General features: G+C 38.7%; 1 protein-coding gene across 3 annotated transcripts in view; it reads right to left on the bottom strand.

Annotated features, from left to right (window-relative positions):
- PTPRD (protein tyrosine phosphatase receptor type D) overlaps window positions 1-26,631 on the bottom strand; it is a 566,636-nt gene that overhangs the window by 427,506 nt on the left and 112,499 nt on the right. For all 3 annotated transcript variants that reach the window (XR_008713534.1, XM_055578085.1, XM_055578084.1), the window contains exon 2: window positions 18,532-18,698. Coding sequence is in view for 2 of the 3 variants with exons in the window: in XM_055578085.1 (XP_055434060.1) it covers window positions 18,532-18,595 (64 nt within the window). In the remaining variant the exon portion in view is untranslated. The remainder of the gene's footprint in view (window positions 1-18,531; window positions 18,699-26,631) is intronic.

Genomic DNA, 26,631 nt, shown 5'->3' with positions numbered 1-26,631 from the left:
ATCCTTGTTTTACAGAAGAAAAATCTAAGATTAGACCAGAAGCTACAGTGGGGCATGGGTTCATCTTGTTTATTACCACATCCCCAGCAACTTGCAACCTGCTGGCAGGTAGCAGAGGAATATATGTTAACTGAACAAAAAACTATGCTCAGAGAGATTAATATACTTCCCCAGGATCACCCACCTAGTAAACAGCAAAAGGCAGGCTCCAAAGCCATATATTTTTTATTTAGAAGCTAATGCCGTTCCACTATACCATATTTCTTCAGAATGAAATTGTAAAACATATACGGACCTACAAAAATGCAGCAGTCTGGCCAACTATATACCACCGTAATTCTTCAGGGCATTTCAATATAACAGAAGGAAATAGAAAAATCAATATTCCTAGTGAGTGTCACTCCAATGATCAAGCAACAATCACACTTCATTGGATCTGTTTAATATGAAGAAGGGCAAGGTACATTCTAGAAAGAATTCCATCAAAATTGATAAAGCAAATCTTCCAGCACCACATCCCTAGTCTTCCTACAAAGAGAAAGTCATTTTCACAGAAATATCGTATTACCCAGACAGGACTGTATGAGTAAACTCGTCTGCCTCCACCCAGCTGCTCACTTGGGCAGTGTCCTCTGAGCATTGGCCTTTGAAATGCTAATTCACTGGCTGAACAACTGCTCAACTGCTCTTTAGCCTTAAACATTCAGAGGCAGCACACTGGGTAGCCAGAGCAGCCCCTGAGGGAAAAAAGAGCTCCAGCAACCAGCCTGGCTTGACTCCAGGGGATGGATGAAATCAGGAGGAGGGCACGGGGGCCCCTCTCTCCAGCCCCCAGCAATGAGGGACCACCTGAGGTCCTTAAACCTGGCCTCCTTAGAATGTACAAAACTGGGGACCAGAGGATTGAAATGAATAATTCATCGTCCTCAATTCACATTCACCAGAAGTATCTATATAATTGCAGTTAAAGGACTTTAAATTTGCCCTTCTGCTTTATATTTCAGTGTGAGATACCTGGTAATGGAATCCATTCTCTAATTCACTTTCCACAAACAGAATCAGCCCAAATGTTTGCAGCTGATGCTTTGCTATTTTAACCACTTTCTGGAAGTTTTTGCTTTTTAACCATTTTCTACTATTGTTAACCACTGAAAGGGCTGGAAAATCTTGGGATTTAGAAATTCTCATTTCTATTTTACAAAAGTCTATGGAGACTCAACACAGAGATCGAAAACCCCTGACCCCGGACCAGATCCATCCCCATTTCCTTTGGCCTCTATGTTATTGGTACTTAATTATTTTTAATTTAAATGCGTGAAAAGTAGGGCTGCTACTACTGCTGCTAAGTCACTTCAGTCATGTCCGACTCTGTGCGACCCCATAGATGGCAGCCCACCAGGCTCCCCTGTCCCTAGGATTCTCCAGGCAAGAACACTGGGGTGGGTTGCCATTTCCTTCTCCAATGCATGAGTGAAAAGTGAAAAGTCAAAGTGAAACTGAAGTCGCTCAGTCGTGTCCGACTCTTCACGACCCCATGGATTGCAGCCCACCAGGCTCCTCCATCTATGGGATTTTCCAGGCAAAAGTACTGGAGTGGGGTGCCCTACAAATCTGGACTTCAATCTTCTCTAGGAAAATGAGAAGACCCTGGACATGCATTCTCAAATGGCAAGAAGAGGCTGGGTGGCTGCTTCCCTCATGAAATCCAGCAGAGACTTTCCAAAGAGCTAAACTGCTGTTTCCATATGAATTTTACTTGACTGGTCACTATAGGAACTGAATTTGCTACCATTGGCTGCGTCCAAGGCTCAGCTTTGGGAAGAGGACAAGAAGCAGGATCTGAGATGAGTAAATATAACTTTTCCTGAGCAAGTGGAAATTTTAGACAATTTTAGATTTAGTTTGTCTATAAAGGCTGAATAAAAAAGTATGGCAACTATGATAACTGTTAGGAGAAACTCAAAAACCATAATACGGTGCATTAGATGCACTGGCAGAGGAGGGGGAGGGTAGAAGAGAAATATACAAAAAAGTGTGTACTTTTCTGGCTACTTCTCCTAACTGTTTCCTCTATGATTCATTCCGTACTTACGAAGTTCAATCCATCCCAAAATCCTGCAAGTTTTTAATCCTCTTAAATAAATTTTGTATCTGGCCCCTCTTTATCCTATAGCCACAGTCACAGTTCAGACCATCTTGACTCTTATCCTACTTGGCTTTACAGCAACTCACCCTGAAGTTCATCCTCTACACAGCTGTCAGTGACCTACCAAAAATGCAATTTAGACCACATCACTTTCCAGTTTAAAACATTTCACTGCTTCCCTTATCAGCTGGTAATGCTAAACTGGGATTAAGACTTAATTGGGGAACATTAAAAAAAAAAAAACCTATGCTTGGTCCTAAAATTCATATATTTTGATTTAAATGTTCAGTGTGGGCCCTAGACAGCTATATTTTATCCCCAGTGATTATAAAGTATCATCAGGTTGAGAACCACTGATTTATCAGGCAAGCTCCAAGCTCTTTAGCTTTGCTTTTATACCCTCCAGTATGTTTCTGTCTCTACCATCTCTGTTCACATTCGCTACAAATTCCAACAACAGCCTGCTACTGGCAACACCATATGCACCTGCCTACTACTGCACACAGCCCCCTATGTTGTAATTACCTCTTTATGTCTCTCCCACTATTCAGAGAGCAGTGACTTAGCTCAGTCTTCCTGTTACCTATAAGTTACCTGGGACATAGTGGGCCTAAGTAAGAGTGGCCAAAGTCAGCAGAAAAGATGGATCTGAAAGAGTAGGTAAGATCTGGAATGCCAAAGCTGTTCGGTCAGAAAGGGAGAAAGGGAGAATACTAGCAAAGCTGGAAAAAATGAAAGCACTTTTTGAGTTAAACAGGTTGGTGACTGTGAGTAATGCGTGAAAGCTTCTCTCAGGCCACAAAGAGGAGCCTAGTGGCCTGAGTGGGCTTCCCTCATAGCTCAACTGGTAAAGAATCCGCCAGCAATGCAGGAGACCCAGGTTCAATTCCTGGGCCAGGAAGATCCGCAGGAGAAGGGATAGGCTACCCACTCCAGTATTCTTGGGCTTCCCTTGTGGCTCAGCTAGTAAAGAATCCACCTGCAATGTTGAGACCTGGGTTAGATCTCTGGGTTGGGAAGATCCCCTGGAGAAGGGAAAGGCTACCCACTCTAGTATTCGGGACTGGAGAATCCCATGGACTGTATAGTCCATGGGGTCGCAGAATTGGACACGACTGAGCAACTTTCACTTTCAGTGGCCTGAGTAAATACACCAAAGGAAAGAGAGCCAATTTATCCCCTGCCCAATAGTGGTGTCAGATCCATTTGTTAAACTGCAAACTCGCTAGAGGGAACAGATCCCAGAATACAAGCAATTGTTTTATTATAATTATCATAATACCCTTCCTGTTTCCATCTCACATTCCAAATCAGTACAATTAAAATGCAAAAAGAATTATGTGATTTGCAATTGCTAAATGATCTTTTTATATCCTTTTGCTGATGTAGTCTTGATTATTTCAGAAACAGTAGTTTTCCACAGTGGTTTCTGCCACTTAGTTCAAATGATTCATGCGGTGGGGATCTCATTCTTTCCCTTGAGACTTTACTCCATAGTTGAACAGACTTAACCATTACTCATCGTCCTTATTCAGCCAAGATTTCTGTCTAATCTAATTAGTACTCTTTCTTCATGCAACTCTAAACAATCTCCAATCCTTATGAGAATATGGTTAGGCCCTTCCTACGTTTTCAGAAACTTGTGCCTTCTAGTAGCTGCCAGGACAAACTGGCAATAGCTGGTAATTTAAATTTTCCCAAGTAAGTCAGGGATTCCAATTGCAATCAACTGCAAACTGCCCTCTCTCCATGCCCTATGAAGGCCTTTCCATTTGATGACAGTGTGGATCAAAGTGTTATTTCCGAGCATTGCTGCTGGATCAATGGTGCTTTCTTGTGAAGAGTTTTATTTTGCTTTTGATTTATGAGTGCTGAGACGGTACAGAGGACATCAATACTAGAAGCATCCATGAAGTGATCAAATTCACCATGATATTTCTGCTTTTGCTTGCCTTTATGAAACCAGTATCAGGCTTCAATACCCATGACTACAAACCTGTTTCTTTACAGACCGTGTTACAACATTCCCATCAAACATAACACTTCCCAACACTTTTTATCCTAAGATGTTCATAGCTCCAAATGTCAGGCCCACAGTGCAATGAAAACTATCCCACAGCTGATAAATTATTCATTTGTCAGGAGTTTACAATCTGAAGTGGCACTAAACAGCCGAGTACCTGAAGCACCCCCCAAAGACATAAAGCACAACAACATGCACAGCTTATTCTGCATAAATTCTAAAGGTTAAGTGCTATTAAACATCTCTGTTTATCAAGAGACGTGCTCCTTGAACTCATTTATTCTAATTAATCTGCTCCCAATAAACGTTACTAACAAAGTAAACTGCTAAAAGAGAGTAATCAAACACATCGCTTTCCCCTGACTAATCCCACCAGGTTAAAACAAAGTTTTCTGCTAATAAATATTCTCTAATCCCCACTATTTTTAGAGGAGAACTTGTGTGCAAGGGCACAAGCAGAGGTCATGACCATGACCCTCAGTCCAAAGCTGGCTCACTGCATGGGTACGTAAATAAAGTTCTACTGTAACACCACGTCTCCAACACATTTAGGAATTGTTGTGGTTGTCTTCTTGTTGTAACACAGAGGTGAAGAGTTGTCACAGAGACTGCTTGGCTCACAAAATAAAAAAAGAAAAATGTTTACTATATATATCAGATCAGATCAGTTGCTCAGTCATGTCCGACTCTTTGCAACCCCATGAATCACAGCACGCCAGGCCTCCCTGTCCATCACCAACAAAACCATTCATCGACCTCTAGTCAAAAGGAATGCAAAAATGTGGAAAGGTTTCAGAAGTTTACCACTAGATCAGGCTTTAACTGGTGTATATCAACATGTTCATCTCCTCAAGAAAGGACTGCCGTTAAACACTTGTTATTTAGAATGCCATCTGTGGTACGGAGCCGGAAGAGAAAAAAGAATAAATGACAGGTCCAAGCTAGTTCCTCAAGCTGGTAGGTGTTTCATTTTGTTGACAATAATCACTAGCATTCCAGTTACCTATTGCTGTGTTTCAAACCACCTCAAAACTTGCTTAAGGCAAAGATTTCTCTGCCCAGGATTCTGCCTTGCAGGCTTCAATTGGGTGGTTCTACTCAACTCATTTGAGATCACTCTCATGGCACCAGGAGGAGGCTGGGCTCCAGCCAGAATACCTGGAAGGCCACAATATGTGCAGGCCTTCTGGGCAGTTCTTTCCATGCGGTCCCTCCAGCTAAATAGCTGGGCATCTTTCTACGATGACTCCAGGCATCATAGACTGGACACGCAAGCTCCCAGACTGAAAAGGGTTAAGCCCAGGACAAGCACAGCATCTCTGCTGCAGCACTGTGTACGTCAAAGCACCTCAATGAAACAAGCCCAGTCCAAGGGGAGGAGAATCTGACTCCACCTTGAGAGGGGCTATAGAAGAGTTTGTCCATGATTCCCAACCTACCGGAACATGACTAAGAAGATGATCACACCATGCTTACAGTGGTTAACGTCATGCTTAAAGTCAGAACTTACTGCTGACAATTTCAATTAAAATTGGCAGATGAGAGCAACAAGGAAGCCTAATGATAAGTGAAAACCATTTTATAATAAAATACTAGTTGCACAGATGCAAACATTTCCAAATTGATAGTATTTTTTTTTTAATTGAAACAGGACAGAGGCCTTCATAATAGTCATTCAATGGTTCTCTAGTTCTTACACAGTGCATAAACTATGGAAATGGTGTAATCTTTCCTCCGTGATTCTGAATCCTCACTCTGCTACGAATGAAGTCCCAGCACTACTGCAGTGGAGATGGGCCTCTGAAATCTCCCTTGGTGGTGACACCCCTCTGTCCCCTTGTCCAGGTTTCTGGTCACTAAGCATTTTGTTCTTGTGCCTGCTCTTTTTAATCGTTCTGCCTCTTCCACAGACAAAGCATCAAGAGAGCTAAATTCTAGGGCTTTCTCCATCACCTTCTCGCTCCAGGCAAGTCATCTGTTCTGACCCTTGGTTTCTTTTATCTGAGAAGTGACTGATGCTGAAGCTGAAGCTCCAGTACTCTGGCCACCTGATGCAAAGAACTGACTCACTGGAAAACACCCTGATGCTAGGAAAGATTGAGGGCAGGAGGAGAAGGGGATGACAGAGGATGAGATGGTTGGATGGCAACACCGACTCAATAGACATGAGTTTGAGCAAGCTCCGGGAGTTGGTGATGGACAGGGAAACCAGGCATGCTGCAGTCCATGGGGTCGCAAAGAGTCGGACATGATTGCGCGACTGAACTGAACTGAACTGCAGATGATAAAAGGTATCCTCCCTACTCCTAGAGTATTCAGGAATGAGGTAAGATATAAAATGTTTAAAAATTATACAAGGGGATGATATTTTCATGATCAATGCTATAAGATAAAGTGGATTTTATTACTAAAACAAAGTAAAATAAAAATAATATATTAACAAAATTAATATACTATAAAGAAACTTGTTGATGTAATAACAATGGCTAAGTTATGACCAACCTAGATAGCATATTGAAAAGCAGAGACATTACTTTGGCAACAAAGGTCCGTCTAATCAAGGCTATGGTTTTTCCTGTGATCATGTATGGATGTGAGAGTTGGACTGTGAAGAAGGCTGAGTGCCGAAGAATTGATGCTTTTGAACTGTGGTGTTGGAGAAGACTCTTGAGAGTCCCTTGGACTGCAAGGAGATCCAACCAGTCCATTCTGAAGGAGATCAGCCCTGGGATTTCTTAGCAGGGAATGATGCTAAAGCTGAAACTCCAGTACTTTGACCACCTCATGCGAAGAGTTGACTCATTGGAAAAGACTCTGATGCTGGAAGGGATTGGGGGCAGGAGGAGAAAGGGACGACAGAGGATGAGATGGCTGGATGGCATCACTGACTCGATGGAGGTGAGTCTGAGTGAACTCCGGGAGTTGGTGATGGACAGGGAGGCCTGGTGTGCTGCGATTCATGGGGTCGCAAAGAGTTGGACATGACTGAGCGACTGAACTGAACTGAATATTTATTTAGTGCTTACTATGTGTACGGTATAGTTCTAAGCACCTTCCATTGGTTAATATTTAATCTTCACAGCAACCCTATAATTATCATGCAATACTGTAGACAACAAATTGAGACATAAAGAAATTAGGCAATCAGTTCCTGGTTATACAGACATTAAACAGAAATCACATTTAGCTTTTTCAGTTTGCATAGCTGATTTCAAGACCTCACAAAATGCCTAACATATTTCTGACAAAATTTCCCCTTCTGTTAGAAGGGCAGAATCTCCCTCTTCTAGTCTCTGCACCAGCATTCTGTACCAGAAAAGTGAAAAGTATTAGTCCTTAAGTCGTGTCCAACTCTTTGCAACCCCATGGACTGTAGCCCCCCAGGCTCCTCTGTCCGTGGGATTCTCTAGGCAAGAATACTGGAGTGGGTTTCCATCTTCCCAATCCAGGTGTTGAACATGAGTCTCCTGTATTGCAAGCGGATTCCTTAGTCTTAGCCACCAAGGAAGCCCATCCTGTGCCAGCACTTACACATTATTAGTGTTCTTAACCAAGGGTCTCTTTGCCCCTCAGGGAACATTTAGCAATATCTGAAGACTTCTGGTTGTCACAACTGGGGGCTAGAATGTTACTGGGAATAAGCCAGGGATGCTGCTACATATTCTTCAATTCTCAGGGCAAACCTCACCCAACACAAAGAATTACCCAGCCCAAAACGTCAACAGTGTTAAGCTTGACAAACTCCGGGCTACATTGATGGCACAAATACAGCCAGGAGAGATTTAACTGAGTTCAGCATATAAGTTATAAAACAAATCTATGACATGATGCTTTTTTTATTATGCTTTATTTGTTGCTGTTCAAGGTATTGCTCATTCCTTGAGCTGAAAATCATCTCAGCTAGGAGAAAATGCAAGACAATTGATTTCTACATACATCAGGCAGGTTGGTTTCTACAATGGGATAAAGATGAACCTTTACTGAATACCTGCCATGCATCAGGTATTCACAGCACTTCGCATAAAGGATTTCATTTGAATCTCACAGGAACTTATAAGAGCTATGAGTATCCCCAAACGGTCAGAAGAATTGAGAAAACTGTTCAAGGTAAGCAGAGGAACCAGAATTGAAGCCAAATCTGGTTGCTAACCCTGCATACTATTTTACAGAAAACATATTTAACTTATAGTTTAATAATCCTTAATTTATTATCCTGTAACTCCCCTGGGCTTAAAACTAAGTCCAATGTGTTAAATCACATAAGCAATAGATTTCCTCCAAGTAAAAGTTTACCAGGAAAAAGTTAATTAAAATTATTTCATCTACATAGAGGACATACTTTCCCTACAGAAATCACTTAGGAATCCCATTGCTGTGTGGTGGTGGTGTAGTTGCTAAGATGTGTCCAACTCTTGTGAGCCCACGGGCTGCAGCCCACCAGACTTCTCTGTCCATAGATTTTCCAGGCAAGAATACTGGAGTGGGTTGCCATTTGCTTCTCCAGGGGATCTTCCCAACCTAGGGATTGAACCCAGGTCTCCTGCACTGTAGGCAGATTCTTTACCAAATGAACACCAGGGTTCTTAACTAATTGGAACCATATAGATGAAAGGCCTATAGAATCTTCCTTCTTCCCTGCAAAGGTATGCTGGCCATCACTTTCCAATAAAAAAAAGCTCTGTTTTCATATGTACCTCCTTAGTCCTCTCCAGCTCTGGATATTGATGGAGTGTAGACTTCACTGCAGAAATATCTGCTTCAGAAGAAAAACAAATTATGCCAGAGCTAAAGAGTTAAAAGTAGATTATTTTTGCTCTTATTAACCAAAGGTTTTAGTGTCCAAAGTCTACATGGATGGTACAAAGGAAATTTCATTCGAAGAGCTTAGAAAATGAATTTAGAACCTAATCAGAGATTGCACCAACCCTTCAATGAACTATTTGAGAAAGAAACATTTACTTTGTCCAGTAGAGGACAGTGTGCCCAACTAAGGTTTCATAGATAGATATCCCAAGAACACATGCGTTTCCCACATACTGGAGCAATCCAATGCCTTTTAAGGCCCACAGGGCCACATGGTCTAGCCCCACCCCGCTCTCCTGCCTTCCCACCCACTGTGCCTCAGACCCTTGGGCCTTATTTTGTCCTGTGAACATAGGAGGCTTCTTTCCTTCAGGCTTTTGTGAATCACTGTTCTATTTGCCTGGATGCCTTGAACTCTCCTTTTTCACATCTGGTGGCTCCCCATCACTCAGCTTAAGTGTTGTCTCTCACTAAGCAACACCTTCCTTGATAGAAAATGAAGAAATGCCCTGTCCCCTCCTCTAATACCCCCCTTACTTTCACAGCACATCACCCTGTTTCATTATCTCTGCTGCATTTGTAACTATCAAAGTCACACTGTTCATTTATCTCTTGTTCATAACCTTGTGCTGCATGCTTCTCTCCTCCCTCTCCAGCTAGAATGTAAATTCTGTGATAACAAGAACCAGGATATGGCTTGTTTGGGGCACACAGTAGGCATTTACTGAATTAAACATTAATTTTAAACTAAACATTGTGATTTAAATTTCCTTTTAAAGGATATACATAGACATTAAAGAGGTGCTCTTTGTAATGACCTAAAATCACTACAGCTGAAAACAATGAATGCCTTCCCTTAGTCTATTTTTTTTAATAGCTAATACTTTTATTAATAGGTGGTTGCAGTAACATTTCTGAAAATCAAGTTGTAAACTGTTGTTACCAATTAAAATGAGGTTCACAAAAATCTTAACTTGACCAGATATAAAACAATTTAAAAATCTTTAAAGGTGTACTGAGGGAAAAAACAGGCTCTTTTCAAAACATGTTTGTCATTACCAAAAATATCTGTCTTTAGGTAAAAATAAAAAGTCGCATGCTGCATAAATAATACAGATAGTTCTAACGATCTGGTCAATGGTATGCAGAACTTAAGGTCTGCAATTTTTTGTGGTAAACAAACAACCACAATTTATTTTTCTCTCACTCCTTTATGAAGTGAAGTGAAATGAAAGTAGCTCAGTCATGTTCGACTCTGCGGCCCCATGGACTATATGGTCCATGGAATTCTACAGGCCAGAATACTGGAATGGGTAGCTGTTCCCTTATCCAGGGGATCTTCCCAACCCAGGGATCGAACCCAGGTCTCCTGCATTGCAGACAGATTCTTTAACAGCTGAGCCACAGGGAAGCAATTCAGCTAAAACAACAAACAAAGGAAAAACTAAGAGAGAAAATAAACTACTGGAATGTATTTAACCAGCTCCTTTTACTTCCCGCACTTATAGCCCCAAAGTAACGTATTATGTGCTACTTTTTAAATATGAAAATATAAGTACTTAGTGTATTTTAATGTCACATTTAACAACTGTAGTATAAAAGAACTGTCAGAACACTATGTTGTGACTATACAAAATCCATCACATATTGTAAAGTGAATTTAAAAACTTCATTAGAGAACAAAAACTAAATTAAAATACCTTTTCTAGTAAGGTTTTAAAGTTCATTCACAGTTTTAAACTAATTCTGGATTCCAAAGTACTTTTTCTTTTTGACAAATACATGAATATAAAGGTGAGTTTAAATAAAATTGTCTGAACAACCAAAAAAAGAAATTGTAAGTATGAACAATGATGTATTTCGGGGAAAAAGGACATGCTAAAAATAAAGAATTACATGTCTCTCATTAGCTTTTTTCTTTCACTCAGAATTATGATAATCTGTTGTTGGTTCAAGTTTTAGGAGAATGTATCTCAGTAAAATCAACTTTTTTTTTTTTTCAGTTTCAAGGCCATCTGGTCTTCCTAACTGCCATCACTCTTCTCTCCTGCTTCCCATCTTTTAACCTTCATCAAGACTCTTAAAAGACCTCAAGGACATTTTTGCTGGCCTGGCTCCAAAAGACCTTTCCATCCCTGCTACCACCACACTGCTGTTTTTTCACATCTCTTTCTGTTACTCTTCCAGCTGTCCTTGGAATAAAACCCAAGATACTGAACAACTTCTAAAGCCTTACATTACATAGCCCTGCTTACTTGTATATTCTTATTCCATTACTTCCCCCTTCTCACCACCTGGGATCCAGTTACATCCATTCTTTCAAGTCCCCAGAATATAGTAGGTAGTCCCTGTCTTGCCAAATAAAAGTTTCTTGAACTTTAACAGCTCTTGCAGGTGTAGTTTAGTTAACTCCTATTCATCCATCAAGTGCTAACTCAAAAAGCATTCCCTCAGAGCTATGCATTTCATCTTCTTTAACAGAACTACACCTTTAAAAAAATTATTGATGTGAAAACTAGTAAAACCTGTAGTTAATAGTCTTGTGCTAATATTGACTTTCTGATTTTGATAATGTACTGCAATTATGTAACACATCATTATTGGGGAAATATGTGTGAAGTCTACACGGAAAATGCTGTACAATTTTAACTTCTTTCAAGTCTAAAATTATTTCACAATAAGCAAAAAAGTAAATCACTGCTTCAGAAACCTTTTATTACTCTTCTGAATAGCTGAGACATTAACCTCCTTATTTTCTTCCCTCATAACATTTATCACCAAACATACAAAAATTTTGAGATTAATCATCCCTCTATGGGGTAAGGATCCTATTCCTTTACCTCATCATTGTTTAGCCAGTAGTTACCTCAATACTTGACACAGGAAATATGTCCAATAAATAATTATTAAAGTGAGTATTAAATACATGAATGTACCAGTCAATGCCCATTGGTGGCAAAACTGTATATATAATGATATATATTTACAGTTTCAAAAGATACTGCTCAAATTATGATGTTAATGGGATCATCAATGTCCTAAATATTGATCTAAATGTTTAGATCTACATACATACGATTCTAATTTGGAAATGATGCAAATCAATGAGAAAAAAGCACAACAGCAACTAACATTTAGTGAATATTTAATTCTATTCTTCAAAATACTTTATAAGCAGTTCTCTATTTAATCCTTATGATATCCATATCGAATGTATGCCACTTTTCATCTTCATTTTACAGATATGAAAATGGCCTACAGACTTGTAACTTGCACATGGTTAGAACACTTATACAGCAGAGGCAAGATTTGAACACAGGGCTTCCCTTGGGGCTCAGCTTGTAAAGAATCTGCCTGCAGTGTGGGAGACCTGGGTTAAATCCCTGAATTGGGAAGATCCCCTGGAGAAGGGAAAGGCTACCTACTCCAGTATTCTGGCCTAGAGAATTCCATGGACTGTATAGTCCATAGGGTCGCAAAGAGTTGGACATGACTGAGCAACTAAGCACATTCAACTTCCAAGTCTATATTCTTAAGTACAACTCCTGCCTAGAAATAAAGCCTGGGAGCGCTGCTTGAGAGAGTTTTGAAAAGTAAGCCATGAAATCTAAAGGAAGATTACAAGTTGATGCGGAACCACACTTCTTTAAATCTTTGTATCCCCACCATTATACACAGTTTTCCATGGAGTACATGCTCACTCGCTAGTGCTCTCTCTCTCTCACACACACTCACACACACACACACACACACACACACACACTGCATCACAAATGAATAAATAAATCTAAGGCAAGCTAAGGAAAAGAGAAAAAGCAAAATTATAGGTAAGAGAATCAATTTCCACCCAAGCACCAGTACTATTAATTCTTTATTTCCAGATGGACACTGGTTGGGAATTCTCTGAATTTACTGAAGCAGGACAACAAAGGCAGAAGAGTGGAGGCTCCCAAACAGATCAAACTTATTTGAAATGAACCAGGTAAATAGTAACTACGTGAGGAAAATTAAAGAAACTAAGAATGTCCTGGGAAAGAAATTAAGGAATCACAGAACAGTATAGTCAAATATCACCAGGCTATGAGCAGTAACAAGAAGCAATTCACAAATATTTCAGATATTGTTCCATCTGTCAAGCTTAAGGGCCTCATCGCAAGTAGAGATCAGAGATAACAAATATGTCGTATCTTGGACTAAAAATAAAGCAAGTCCCTTTATACACAATAAAATGCTTTGAAGTATACACATTTGTTGATTGTGTCACATATTCTTAACCTTACTAGATAGGTACAGCTCTGCTGGGAGCAATTAATTGAGAAAGCTACAGAAAACTCTGCAAAGGATAAGTGAAATAGTTGGAATACTTTTCTTGCTGCAGACAGCTGGATGGTGCTAATTTAGCTACTTTACCATTAGGGGAGGAAGGAGGGAGCAGTAAGGTTTTTTGTATTTTGCCACACCTCTGCAAATTCAGAGAAAAGGAAAACAAGGAAGGCATTGATAAGCATGGAAAATGAACTGGCTTTCTTCCTGCTTTCCTCAATGAGCATGTCTATTCTAACTGGCCCAAGGAACCAGTACACTTTTTATTCAGGTGACATACACCAAAGGGAATCTAACCAGAGAGCTGTGCTAAGCAGCAGTTTACCTTTTGTTTTTCAAATAGCTTTACTGGACTATGATTCCCAGACATACAGATCACCCATTCAAAATGTCCTTCTTCAATGGTATTTTGTACCTGTATATCCAATTAGTATCAGCACCCCAATCTAATTTTAGGACATTTTCATCATCCCTAGCAATTAATACATTTTAACAGATGGTTAAATGGTTTGTGATCTAAATACATAAATACATGCAAGCATATATACATATATCATACATGCCTAAACACTCATAATCCAAAATAAAAACTAAAGCACATTTCTGATGAGCTATGAATGCTCTCAGTGAAATGGCCCTGTCTACTGGAAGGAACACATTTTGATGACAGAAAAAAGACAGTCTATCTATTCCTAACTTCATTTTGGTGATCTAACTACTTGAGTTAGGTTTCTTTGCAGAAGTAATTTCTGCAAAATACAAAAGGAATCATTTTCCCTGCCCTTCAAACTCATCATTTTCCTGTTTTTCAGTTTTCTTCCTGAAGAATAATTTCTGGCCATATCAAAAGCCACTTACTCTCTTCATTACTATGTTTACTTCCATCTCGAACTTTCCGGACCAGGGGCCCATATATTCCTGTATTTGGTTACAGTAAATATCTCCAGCTCCTCCTCCTGAGCAGCTCAAGAAAATTCATTACAGGAAGCAACAAAACAGGAAGATGGAAACACTTTCCATTAGCCATTAGACCCAAGCCAAATTAATTTTAAATTGGTAATATCTTAAGCTTTAAAAAGCAGATATGCTTCAAATTTTTCCCTCTTGATCTTCAGATTAACTCCTGGAACAGAGTTTATAAGAGTCACCTATGTATAGGATTTTTTTTTTTTTTAAGAGAGGCAAGCTGGGGACTTTTAACACACTGCAGGAAAATCTGGTTTATCAATCATCCAAATTTTTATAATCTGTAGATGAAATTTAAATAATTTTAGCACAGTAGCTAAACACAACTGCTCAATGAAAAATCTTAGCTGAATGTTTTTGAATAATAGATAACACATTAAATATCTACTGTGTGTTATCTGCTGATCTGTGTTTTACATTAATTCATTTCATCCTCAATAAACCCAAGAGAAGGCACTAGTCTATGCCATCACCATCATCACTCATCATCCACATTTTTAAGATAGGAAACTGAGGAAAAGAGTACGAGGCATCATGCTCCAGGTTACAAAAGGACAGGCAGAATTTAAAACCAGACTCTGGTTTCAGAGCTTACTTTATTGAGTACCACCCTATGCTCCCCATCAGAAAACAAGCAAGTCGGTCATCTTACAATAACGATGTCAGTCTATTCTCTAATGCCAAAGAAATAATGCAGTTACATTGGACAGAGAGATATACTACCAGAGGGTGGATAAAAGAAACCTAGTTGCTTTCATATAGGACAGAAGTACTGCAAGTTGATGGGGACTACAGGGAGGTTCATTAACAGCAAGAAGGAACATGAGGGTGTGTTCATCATCTGAGACAGCAAAGAGGCAAAAAGCAGCGGGAGAAAGATGAACTAAACCATTTTAGGAATTCATCTGTCGACAGTTGTGTTTATAATAAAGATCCAGTAACACTCATGTCCAATGACAGTGGCCAAAAAGCATAAACTCAGGTCTAGAATGTAAATGATTTCATTGTAGTGAAACCAGTTTTATAAAAGAAGATTTAACAGCAGATTCTTGGCCTGCATTTAGTTCAAAAAACAAACAAAATGACTGGTAAATAACAAACTAATACTAAATAAAATTATCAGAAACTATTATGCAAACTGAGCCAACAGAAAGATATTTACCCCAGGATTATATTAATGTAATATATTCTAAATTCTTCTAGAATTTGCATGCATATTGACACCAAATTGATCTCAGTCAAACCACGACAGAAAACTGGTCAGCCTGGCATGCGGAAGGGCTACTCCTAATACTGAGAGAGAAGTCCCACTTGATTCTTCCCCAAGACCACAGCTCTACCATGTGTGTGTGCGTTCAAGAAGCAAAAAGCAAAAAAAAAAAAAAAAAAACCATTTCAAGTGTTACACACCTAGGACAAAAAGAAATAGGATCCATGCACATGTGTAGTCTTTAAAAATAATAGTGGAGATTGATCAGGCACTTTTAAATAGGCACTGCAAAAACACACAGAGTCGGACACGACTGAGGTGACTTAGCAGCAGCAGCAGCAAAAACTATAAATTTCTGTTAAAGGGATATTTTCACAATTTTTCAATCTGGGTTTGAACCAAGGCTCATGAGAGCTCTTCTACTAAATGCAACATCACACCAGCACTTTGCTATGGTGTTCCACACAATAGATTATAAGCCTAACTTCATGGCTCTTTGGAATTAATCATTTCTAAAGGGAGGGAGTTGTACACATAGAGTTAACAGAGTTCACCAGAGTGGCTTCTTTCCACTCCCAACCTATCATATCATCCCTTCTTCAAAAGAGAATAATATTAAAAAAAATTATTCCATAGTAACTGAATGGCTTTGACAAGCTACTATTAAATTTTGAAATATAACTCCCAATCCCTTGTACAAATATAGTTAGATATTCTAAAGAAATCATAGAGAAACAAATCAGTCTCCCAGGTAATACAAGCCTGAGAAATATCATGTTTATGTGATGGTGAAGAAACAATTTTTTCTTCATTGTAACTTCTATCTTTATTTTTTTCAGTGTTTTAAGTGATGCTAATGGCACAATTTAATGGCTTACAGTCTAAATCCTATTTTATCCATTGTTCTTTAAACATTCTTAGTGGCTAAAATTATATCTCAGGCTCTATATGTGTTTACATGCACCATGAATATCCTCCAGTAGATTACTAGGGGATGTTCTTTCTTCTTTTACAATGTATCTAAAAAAAAAGAAAAACCATGTCTGATTCTTCATGTATTTCCCCAGGAATACTCAGGTTACATATGCTGTTCAACAATGGCAAAAGAATGTATTAAAGGGAAAATACCCTAAAGTAAGGTTGAGGAGACACAAAACACTAAACAAAATTAATTTGGCAAAGAAGCCTGCCCCTCCTTGAAGTGCAAAGGGACGAGTGAGAGAAAGGATTATTTTCCAGATTACATCTTGAGGTTGAAAACTGGTATCACATAAATATACAACATGGTGAATATCTTAATTTAACTAATAACCACTTACTCAGGCCTTTGTTATTTCTTGCTTAAGACTCTACTGGATAAGAAATGTGAGGGAAGAGTGGAAGAGAAAGAGAAGAGGTAGAACAAGAGGAGGAATAGTAGACTGTCTTTAAAAGATAATTTTAAATTTTAAAAGTACGTGTTCTTCAATGCTTGGTATCTGTCTGCCACTTTTCACCAGAGAATTAAGCAAAAGCAAAGCTTTTCAGTAGAAGAATATGCTTACTTATCTAGAATGATAACTCCACAGATATATGATAATTAGGTGTAGTAACTTTAAGAAAATCTCTGAGATATGATGTTAAAGTGAATCCTTAATATGTTTTTGCCAAAATTAACAACTGTAGAACAACTTGTTTTTTCACTCTAGCCACAACAGAGAAATAAATCCATATGCCTTATTTCTTTAATACACTAAATTTAGATTTCAATGTTAAAATAGGTTTTGACATAAACGGCTTTAAAATAACACAAGCGTCTTTCATTTGGGTCTTTTCCCAGTTAATTATTTGCTGGCATTGTACTAGAAATTCCTTGGCTTCACCTTAAACCAGCACTCCCAAGTGCTAATTAGGAGACTATATACATTATTAACCAGAGAATGTTGTGCCTAAAACATGTATGTTCCATATGTATCCTATTGTTAACAATATTCTTTTCACTCCTGGAAAGCTCTCTTTAAAAACTAGAGCCCCTATTTAAACAAAGAAATTGGCTGCTATTGAGGAAATTCTTGTTGAAATGCAATTAATAGGTAAGGGCCAACAGGACACAGGATCGCTGTCTTTGAAACATCTTTAACATGAATCAACTTTAATCTGAAATAGTCGGTGTAAGTAAAAGTTAACGACTACAGATATTACACACTTTGATAGTACCAAGGGGCCTCCAAAGAGAATGGTCAACTCTTATAAGAGCTAAACCACTACCAAGAACCAGACATGTCAGTGAATGCAAGCCAGACATGCCTTTTTCCAGTACTGTCTCTTCCCCAAAAGCCAAAGGACAGATGGAGAAAGAAACATAAGTAAACAAGGTAGGTCTAATGACTTCTGAATTACAAAGGAGATATGATCGTCTCATTAACTGGCAAGTTAATTGACCACAATCTCGGCTTCACAAATTGAGTCCCATAATCCAAACTTTGGGGTCTGTATGCCACAGAATTCTCCTCACACTTCCACACTCTTCATCCAGCCACAAAGTTGTCAGTTCTGCTTGATTTGTTTGAATACTGTACTCCACGACAGCTGTCGGAAACGGTACATTAGAACAGCTGCTATGATAGCTACAAGGGCTTGGAAGTTTAATTGGGCTCAATGTGACACTGTGCATTTTTCTAAACATAGAAATAGCCACAAAACTACAGAAATTTCTAATGGGTCTGAGCAATGTTTACTTATTGGCACCAACAACTGGTTAATCCCAGTTGGTGTTCTATCATTGGTCTCATAGTGTCTTTTGCCACTGGGCTGGTAAAAGTATCAAAAAAAAAAAAAAAAGCCAAAACAGTAGGAGCAGTTAGATGCACAAGAAAAAGGGCATTAAGCAAGAGAGGAAATGGTAAGGAAGTCACATCAATAATCTCTCTGAAAGGCTGGCTGGTAGCCAAGGAGGATCCCACAGTGTCTCAGGATTTACTTCCAAAGGAAACATTTTCAGCAGCCCTGAGCATGGTGCCAACTGCAAACAAAACCACTCATTATGGTCCCAGCCCCCCAGGGAAGGGGAGGATGGCTTACTCTCAGCATCCGCGTGGAGGAAGAAGGCAAGGAGCAGCAGCAATGGCCTGGCTATGTGCACCATCCTGCAGCTTGGCACCAGCACACACTGGCAGCTTGGAATCACTGCCTCAGAAGCCGCAGCAAGTCAGGCTGATCTGAAATTTCAGCTGGAACACTTTCAGAGCCTGTGAGGGGAGTGGTAGAAGAAAGGGAAGAAAGACAAAAGACACTTAGACTCCTCACTCTTTTCACCTTGTCCCATCACAACCACCAGGAGAGATGCAAACCACTGTATATATAGCCCATAAACTGTAACCGTGATGCCTTTGTATTAGCAAACAAACAACCTGGTTTGTGAAATGAGGCAGCCCAAGCTTATCTTATTCCCATGTTCAGGTCATCTTGAAGCCAACCATTTTGAATTTCACTCTCTGCTCAGGCCACCTTTTGGGCAATGCTTTATGAGAAGAAACTGTCACTTCTTAGGAGATATTACATGAATACATTGGTGGAAGAAAGCACATCAATGCTATGTGAAAGACTTAAGAGACGCTCCACTGTGCAGGATAAAAGTCTATTATTGGCAGAATAACGGAAGTTGCTTTCTTGGCACCAGGTGAAATGACAGTGTTAATTCAACTTCTCCAGCTAAATAGTAGAGGTTAGAATGTTTTACACCAGCATATTTGGCTTCTTCCCTAAAGACACATCACATTTAGGTCTAGTTTGGCTTCAATAAGTCAAAACAATAGCTAGCATAAGCCACTTTGATTTAACAGGATGTTTATATGCCTCCTGGGCAAGGGCTTAGTTTTCTCAATCTTCTATGTAAAATCAATAAGCCACGGACTGCTTTTACAGAGCCTACTGCGTGCAAAACATCAGAACTGCTACTCATTTGTGCATCTCGAGATACACAAATGAGTCAGATTCCACCCTCTATGATTTTCCAGTTTAGGAGGGAAAATAACCCAGGTACATTGAATGATGAGTACAAGTTAATAAGTGATTAGTGCCAGGGAGGAAAGCCAAATAATGCCATGGAATACAGGGAACAGGATGACATCATGGAAAAAAGCAGTGTCTCCAATTAGACCCTGGAGTACTGGCAGGATTTTACCAAAAGAAAGGGAAGGCATTCCAGGAATTCTAAGCAAAAAGCAGGGCAGTGAAAAAGGAACTCTGGCAAAGGTGTCACCTGACTGGCCTGGATCAGGACTTCCCAAATATCTATATGCATCAGAAGCACCTGGCATGCTCACACCAAGGCACCCTCCCACCAGAGTTTGTGAATTAGTAGGTCTGTGGTGGGGGTCCAAAAACCTGCATTTCTAACGAGTTTTTGAAAGATGCTGAAGCAGCTGATCCCAGGTCCACACTGACACTACAGGATAGGTGTGATGGATCCATTAGGAAACCAAAAGAGGATGAGGCAAAACACAATGGCTCAGGCTTAAAAAAATCCAAGGCTCATGGAGAGCCTTGGATACCAACCTAAGTCAACCAGCCTTTTTGCAGCAAACCACAAAGGGGATTATTTAATGTTTTGGAGAAGAACAATATAGAATGAAGCTTTGAAAAGATTAAGTGACAGCTGAATGTGGGATGATTTACAGAACACTATTATCAAGAGTCACAACTAAGAAGTAACACAGACCATAAGAGTGATGGTGGTCCTGGTGGGAATAGAAAAAATGGAAGTGATGACTGACTGGCTCCAAGCAACAATTTGAAGTATGGCTCTTTAGGTGATAAATAATAGTTCCTACAGAACCTTCAGTAAATTGAGCACATTTTATACACAGTAGGCTCTTAATAAAGAAAGAAGGCATTTTTAACGTTATTGCTTTCTCTTTCACTGTGAGAGTAACTTAAGAAAGACAATCAGGACATGTTTGCCCATGAAACAGTATACCTCTAATTTTTGCATGTTGGAATAGGTGGAAACACATACAAAACTTGCAACAAAATACTAGAGATACCCAGAAATACCCTAAAAACTTAAAATAACTTGTACTTTAAAAAAGAATTGCAATACAGATACTATAGTGTGTCTTTTATGAAATTGAGCACGAGAATAAAATTTTTTCCAAAAAGATACTTTTTCAGTGCTATACATGAATAGTATGAATGCAAGAAATACAAAACTAAAAGGAAAGGAGTGAATCATTCTAAGTACCATTCCACTAGCCTTTTTTTTTCTTTTCAACAGATTTGTGGGTGGCATGAAGAATCAAATTGTACATTGAAATGCACATACTTGAAACCAAAAGCTAGCCAGCTGCTCCAAATCAGCTATTGTTATCAATCTCATTTGGAAAACAACTTTTCAAGCAGTTCACAGCTATCAAATGTTAAAATCCTCCAAACTTCACAGTCGAAGTGCTAAAGGAATCAGCTCTTCCCCTGCCCGCTTTCACCACTCCCATCCTCACGCCAGCATTTCAAATGACGGCAAGTCCAGGAGACATCAGTGCTGTCAGACTCAATTTGTGTCTGTGCGAGCGTATCAGAGCCAACTGCTACATAATGCCTCCGTGCAACCTCAGAGATGGAGATGGATGAAAGGCTCTCTCAGCAAAGAGGTGATTTGGTTTTCCCCCTGCTCGACTAAAGGGACATAAGAAGACCAAATTCTTCCCAATGAAACTACAAATGTTACCTCTGGACTTGAGACAGTGATAGGATCTAGAAATAGACGCAGATATGAACATACCTATTTTCACTTAAATAGGCTATGCCCTTGGCCGAGATATGACAAGAGGAGATCAGAGGTGTGAAGATAAAACCAGTTGTAGAGGTTCATTCTGGCCAATCTCTCTTCTGTATCTTGTTTATAACAGAAACTTTGCCGAAAGGAAAATGTTGGCTTGTGTATCAGTAAGATGGGATTTAAATTTTGGTACAAAAATGGGCAAAAGATCTTTCCTATTTTAGATTTTTTTTTTTAATGTGGGCCCTTCTCAAAGTCTTTATTGAATTTGTTACAATATCACTTGTTTTAAGATTTTTTTTGTTTTTTTCTTGGCACGGAGGCTAAAATGTGGGATCTTAGCTCCCCAACCAGGGATCAAACCCCCACCAGAAGGCAAAGCCTTAACCACTGGACCCCCAGGGAAGTACTTGGACAAGAGATTTTTAAGAAAACATTTTCAGTGTAAATAATGCAGATGAATCAGTGTTACAAGTACTTTCAATTAGCCTAATGAAAGTGTAGCCAAGAACTCTGCAATAAAAACAGCAAGAAAGGGGGGTTGGAGATACTAAAAGTACCATGGACTAGTTTACGTCACAAATTATTCTGCTGTGTCCAACAGCCCTCAGCAGAGGCTAACTCTGCGATTTTTAAGTACCCTGCCCTTTGTGTCTTTTATTAACTGGGACAGACAGATAAAACTGAACCATCTAGATGAGCTGAACATAAAATTAAAAATATTTAAAACTCCCTGGTTTCTTACTGCTCACAGCACAAAGACGTTAGCAATAATTTTGCTGATTTCCATTTTCTTTTCTATTATGCACATGTGTGGTTAGAGAAACTAACAGCTCAGAGGGCCAGTGTGTGCAATCTAATTTGAAATGGAACAATATACTTGCCCTGAGTCTTGAATTACTGCTTCAAGTGGTCTCATTAGCTGATACCTATCTAACCCTTTATCTTCAAGTTAACATTAGAACCCTTTTCTATAATAAGTATATTCATATTCAAATTGATAAAATGCTTGATTTTTTCAGCTTTCTGTATTGTTGGTCTTTCTATAGATTATGTTGACAGAAGAGAAAAAAAAAAGCTTTAAAAAATGTTAGAAGTTCCTAGAGAAATGATGATTATAGTTTTTTTGGAGGAAATGTGCAAAATAAACATGGAACATCTTGCCATACCAGCAAGCAAAGAGGCTTTTGGGCATTACCAGGGTTTTTCTTTGTTTTGTTTTTAACTTTTTATATTAGACTGGAGTATAGCCAATTAACAAAATGCTGTGAAAATTTCAAGTGAACAGCAAAGGGACTCAGCCATACATACACATGCATCCATTCTCTCCCAAACTACCCTCCCATCCTGGCTGCCGTATTAATACTGAGCAGAGTTCCCTGGGCTACAGAGTAGGATCTTGAGGAAACCAGTCAAATGAAGGAAAATCTGAGTGGAAAAATGAGTAACAACTGCAATAAACTGGAACACATCACATCAAACTACATGAGTTTGTAATCTTAAAAATTATTTTCAAAAATTATACTGGTCAATCTAGGAGACAGTTAAAGAAGCAAATCATTATATTGAAAAGAAGGAGACAAAGGTAAATAATTATTTTAACCTCCATAAGAACTTAATGCTGCTTTCACTAGAAACTAGATATTGTTTATCCCTATACATTTTACTTCTTTTTCTCTTAAAATAACCCTATACTTTCAATTCTAGACATCTTAAAAGCAATAATATGGTAATGGCATTTAACCTGAGCATATGCCCATTAAAGTAGGGAGATGGTAGGGTAAGGAGGAAATCCCTAAATGCTGTGACTTCTTTTTATCAACTTCTCAAATAGATCAGGCCTCTATAAATTGACTAGGACAGATTTCCAATCATATAAGAGGGAAAAAAAAAACCTGTAAGGAGGATGTGCTACCAGGGAACTCGGATTAATGAGACAAAAGCAGGGCTGGAGCAAACTTTGTATTGAGTCTTGTAGAACGCTGAGGGTGCCTTGTGAATTTCCTTTGCCCTCAGTACACATTTATAACACAAGGAAACAAAAAGAAAAAACAAAATCAACTCTCAACACTTCGCTTATTCACGAGGATTTTGCAGCAGAAGATAGTCCCTTAAATATTTTTTTCATGGTCTAGGACAAAAATCCTTTAGCACTATTCAATAAAAACCTTATGAAAGATAGAAATATTCTTTATCTGTGCTAATGAATGACCATATTAAACACAGCTAGTGGAACAGGGGAAGTAAATACTTTCCTGTATTTCAGTTTAAATACTCCCATGAGGATAGTGGGTGCCCCATTGTACAACTGAGACTATAGCTTCATTTTTCAACAGCTCTGGACAGCACAGCTATAAACAATGCCTGGGTTGTATGGGCTGTAAACTGAAACAATAAGGCAGGACTCCTGGGTCCATGTCAACCTTGGCTCCCAAATAATTAGACCCTAAGGACTCACTCTGTTAGACAAGGCAACCCACCCAACCTCTGGGTCACTTACTCCCCCATCCCTGACCCTCACCCTGCCAAAACAATTGTTACAGTGTTTCAAACTAATTCATATAATGTGGAATATCAAAAAATGGTCAGGTGTATAACTGAAAAAAGGTCCAAATAGAAACACTGTAGTTAAAAGCAAAAAAAAACTCAGCTATTCATGTCACAGCTTTAAGTGCTGCATTCCCCACTACTAGAAGATCCCCGTTTGGGATGTAACAGAAATGAGAACTCTGGACAGCAAAGACATACCACATTTCATAGATGGGGAAGGCAAGGATACTTCTACACGTTCATATAAAGTCATATGTATAATGCTTATGAAATGGCCACATTCACTTAATTAATGAGGGATATGGAAAATGTATTCTTAAATACATGCAGCACCAAAAGCCTCATTTCAACTATAGAAAACAGTGCTGAGATTTTAAAAGGGCAATAGAACAATGTCATTAAATTAAACAGAATGTCATTAAACACACCCAATATACCTCTGAATCTAAATATAAAGAACTATTTTTATAAAATAAACTCAACTCAAATTATACTCTTTCACATCACAGCACACCATGTCATAATTCTATTTTGCCCCAAACATGTATTCACGACAATGAATTGGGGAAAAAAAGAAAAACCTCAAGAAGGTTTATGAGATACTATGTATAAATACATAGTAATAACTCAATCATCTCATTTCTGGCTTAGACTATGACTTAGTCTGAAAACAGCTGGTGACTGTAAGTACATGATGACTCTGGTGAAATCAACTGGATTATAAGAACTGAAGAGTAAAACAAAGCCTATCAATATGGATACATTAATGACTTTTCATATCTTTAGTTTTGATACATAGAAAAGCCAATGGTCTGAGTGTCTGTAATTTCACTTTTCAAATTACTCCTGGTAGAATCTCTATAAGATTTCAAATAACTTTACATTTGAGGCACACATAAATATTAGTTCCTCTCAAAAATGGCAAAATGACATTATTAACTTTGATAGTTTCTTTCTCCTTCAGGAAATAAAAATGAAGTATGCCACAAGAAATGAACAGATAGAGAAGGGGAAAACAAGAAACCTCATCTCCCTATCTATTTTTTTCCTTACAAATAGAAACATAATTCTGATTTGAAAAGTAGGATAGCTTTAGGAAAAGCATCTCATGTCTTTAAATGATTCTTGCATGAGATAACTTCTATCCAGTTTTATACAACACTAGTGAAAACTTGCAATGGGAAAGTTAAAATACAAGTCTATTCAATATGCTGCTGGAGTCTGTTATTTGTTCCATTCTTCCTAAAATATGCTTTAAAACTGAGAAATAGATCAATCTTAAGTATAGACAGATATGTAACCAAGTCACTTCTTACTCAAAAAACAGAACACAGATTATATTACTTCAATCTTTTGTTGACATTGTCGTTGTCTAGTGGCTAAGTTGTGTTTGACTTTTTGCAACCCCATGGACTGCAGGCTGCCAGGATCCTCTGTCCACGGGATCTGCCAGCAAAAATGCTGGAGTAGGTTGCCATTTCCTTCTCCAGGGGATCTCCCTAACCCAGGAATCGAACCCACATCTCCCTGCATTGACAGGCAGATTCTTTACCTCTGAGCCATCAGGGAAACAGTTTAATCTTTGGGTATCACTAAATGGATGTGAAACCATCATTGCTAACTCATTACTCTTTTTATTATATTAAAAAACAAGAGAGTATCTTTTTTAATGCATCAAAGTAATTTCTGTTTAAAATATATCTTGCTTTTAAAATACATTACAAGTAATAAAGTTTTAGCTATTATGTCCATTTGTTTTATTTACATCAATACATAGTAAAAATCTAGCAGTACATGACAATTGTTTTACTTAATTACTATGAAAAGTAAATATTAAAATGAATTTTGTGGAGAATTTACCACTCCCTTTAGCAATCATTGGGATTCCCTGGTGGCTCAGATGGTAAAGAATCTGCCTGCAATGTGGGAGACTTGCATTTGGTCCCTGGGTTGGAAACATTCCCTGGAGAAGGGATTGGCAACCCACTCCAGTATCCTTCCCTGGAGAATACCATGGACAGAGAAGCCTGGCAAGCTGCAAGTCCATGGGGCCACAAAGAGCTGGACACGACTGAGTGTTAATACTTTAGCGATGATTACTTTTTTACTTAGGATTATTTTTAAGACAAAGAGTCTTTTAATAACAGTATTTAATAGCTTTTAAACACTTCATTACTAGAGCTCAAACTAATTTCCCTACTCACAGGTGTTTACATCAATCATTTCATCTTTGGAATGATCACAGCCCTGGACCAATCACTCTCAACTAAAGATGATTTTTCCCCTTCCCCGGGGACAACAAGCAAAGTCTGGAGACATATTTTGTTGTTACAACACAAGGAGAGTGATAATAGCATTTAAGGGGAAGGGCCCAGGGATGATGGCAAATACCCTACAGTCCACAAGACCGCTTTCCACACCAAAGAATTATCTGGACCAAAATGTCAATAATGCCAAAAATGGGAAACAACGTCCTAGAAGAGTTCATTAATGTTGAAGATAAAATTTACATTAAAAATGAGAATTTTCAAGGCCTGTGTCCAGAATATTACTTCCTAAATCTAGTATACTACTTTCTAAATCCACTACTTTTAGGTGTATCTAGCATAGCTTGAGTGCATAAATTCAGAGCCAATTTAAATTTCTGGGCACGGAAGTCAAAACACTATGGATGGCTCCTAAATTTCCCTTTCTGTCCTAAGTTATAACTGGAGTTAGCTTGCCTTATGGGAAGGTCAATTCACAGACTTAGATGACATAAATATTGTCACCAATGAAAAGGATGGATCTGTTTAATGGAGCAGGGATTGCACTGATATCTGTCAGTGAATAGCTGTGGTTCCCATTTTTCATGA

This window comes from Bubalus kerabau, chromosome 4 (genome assembly GCF_029407905.1).
Source record: "Bubalus kerabau isolate K-KA32 ecotype Philippines breed swamp buffalo chromosome 4, PCC_UOA_SB_1v2, whole genome shotgun sequence".
Classification (NCBI taxonomy): Eukaryota; Metazoa; Chordata; class Mammalia; order Artiodactyla; family Bovidae; genus Bubalus; species Bubalus kerabau.
This window is presented reverse-complemented; position numbering and strand designations above follow the sequence as displayed.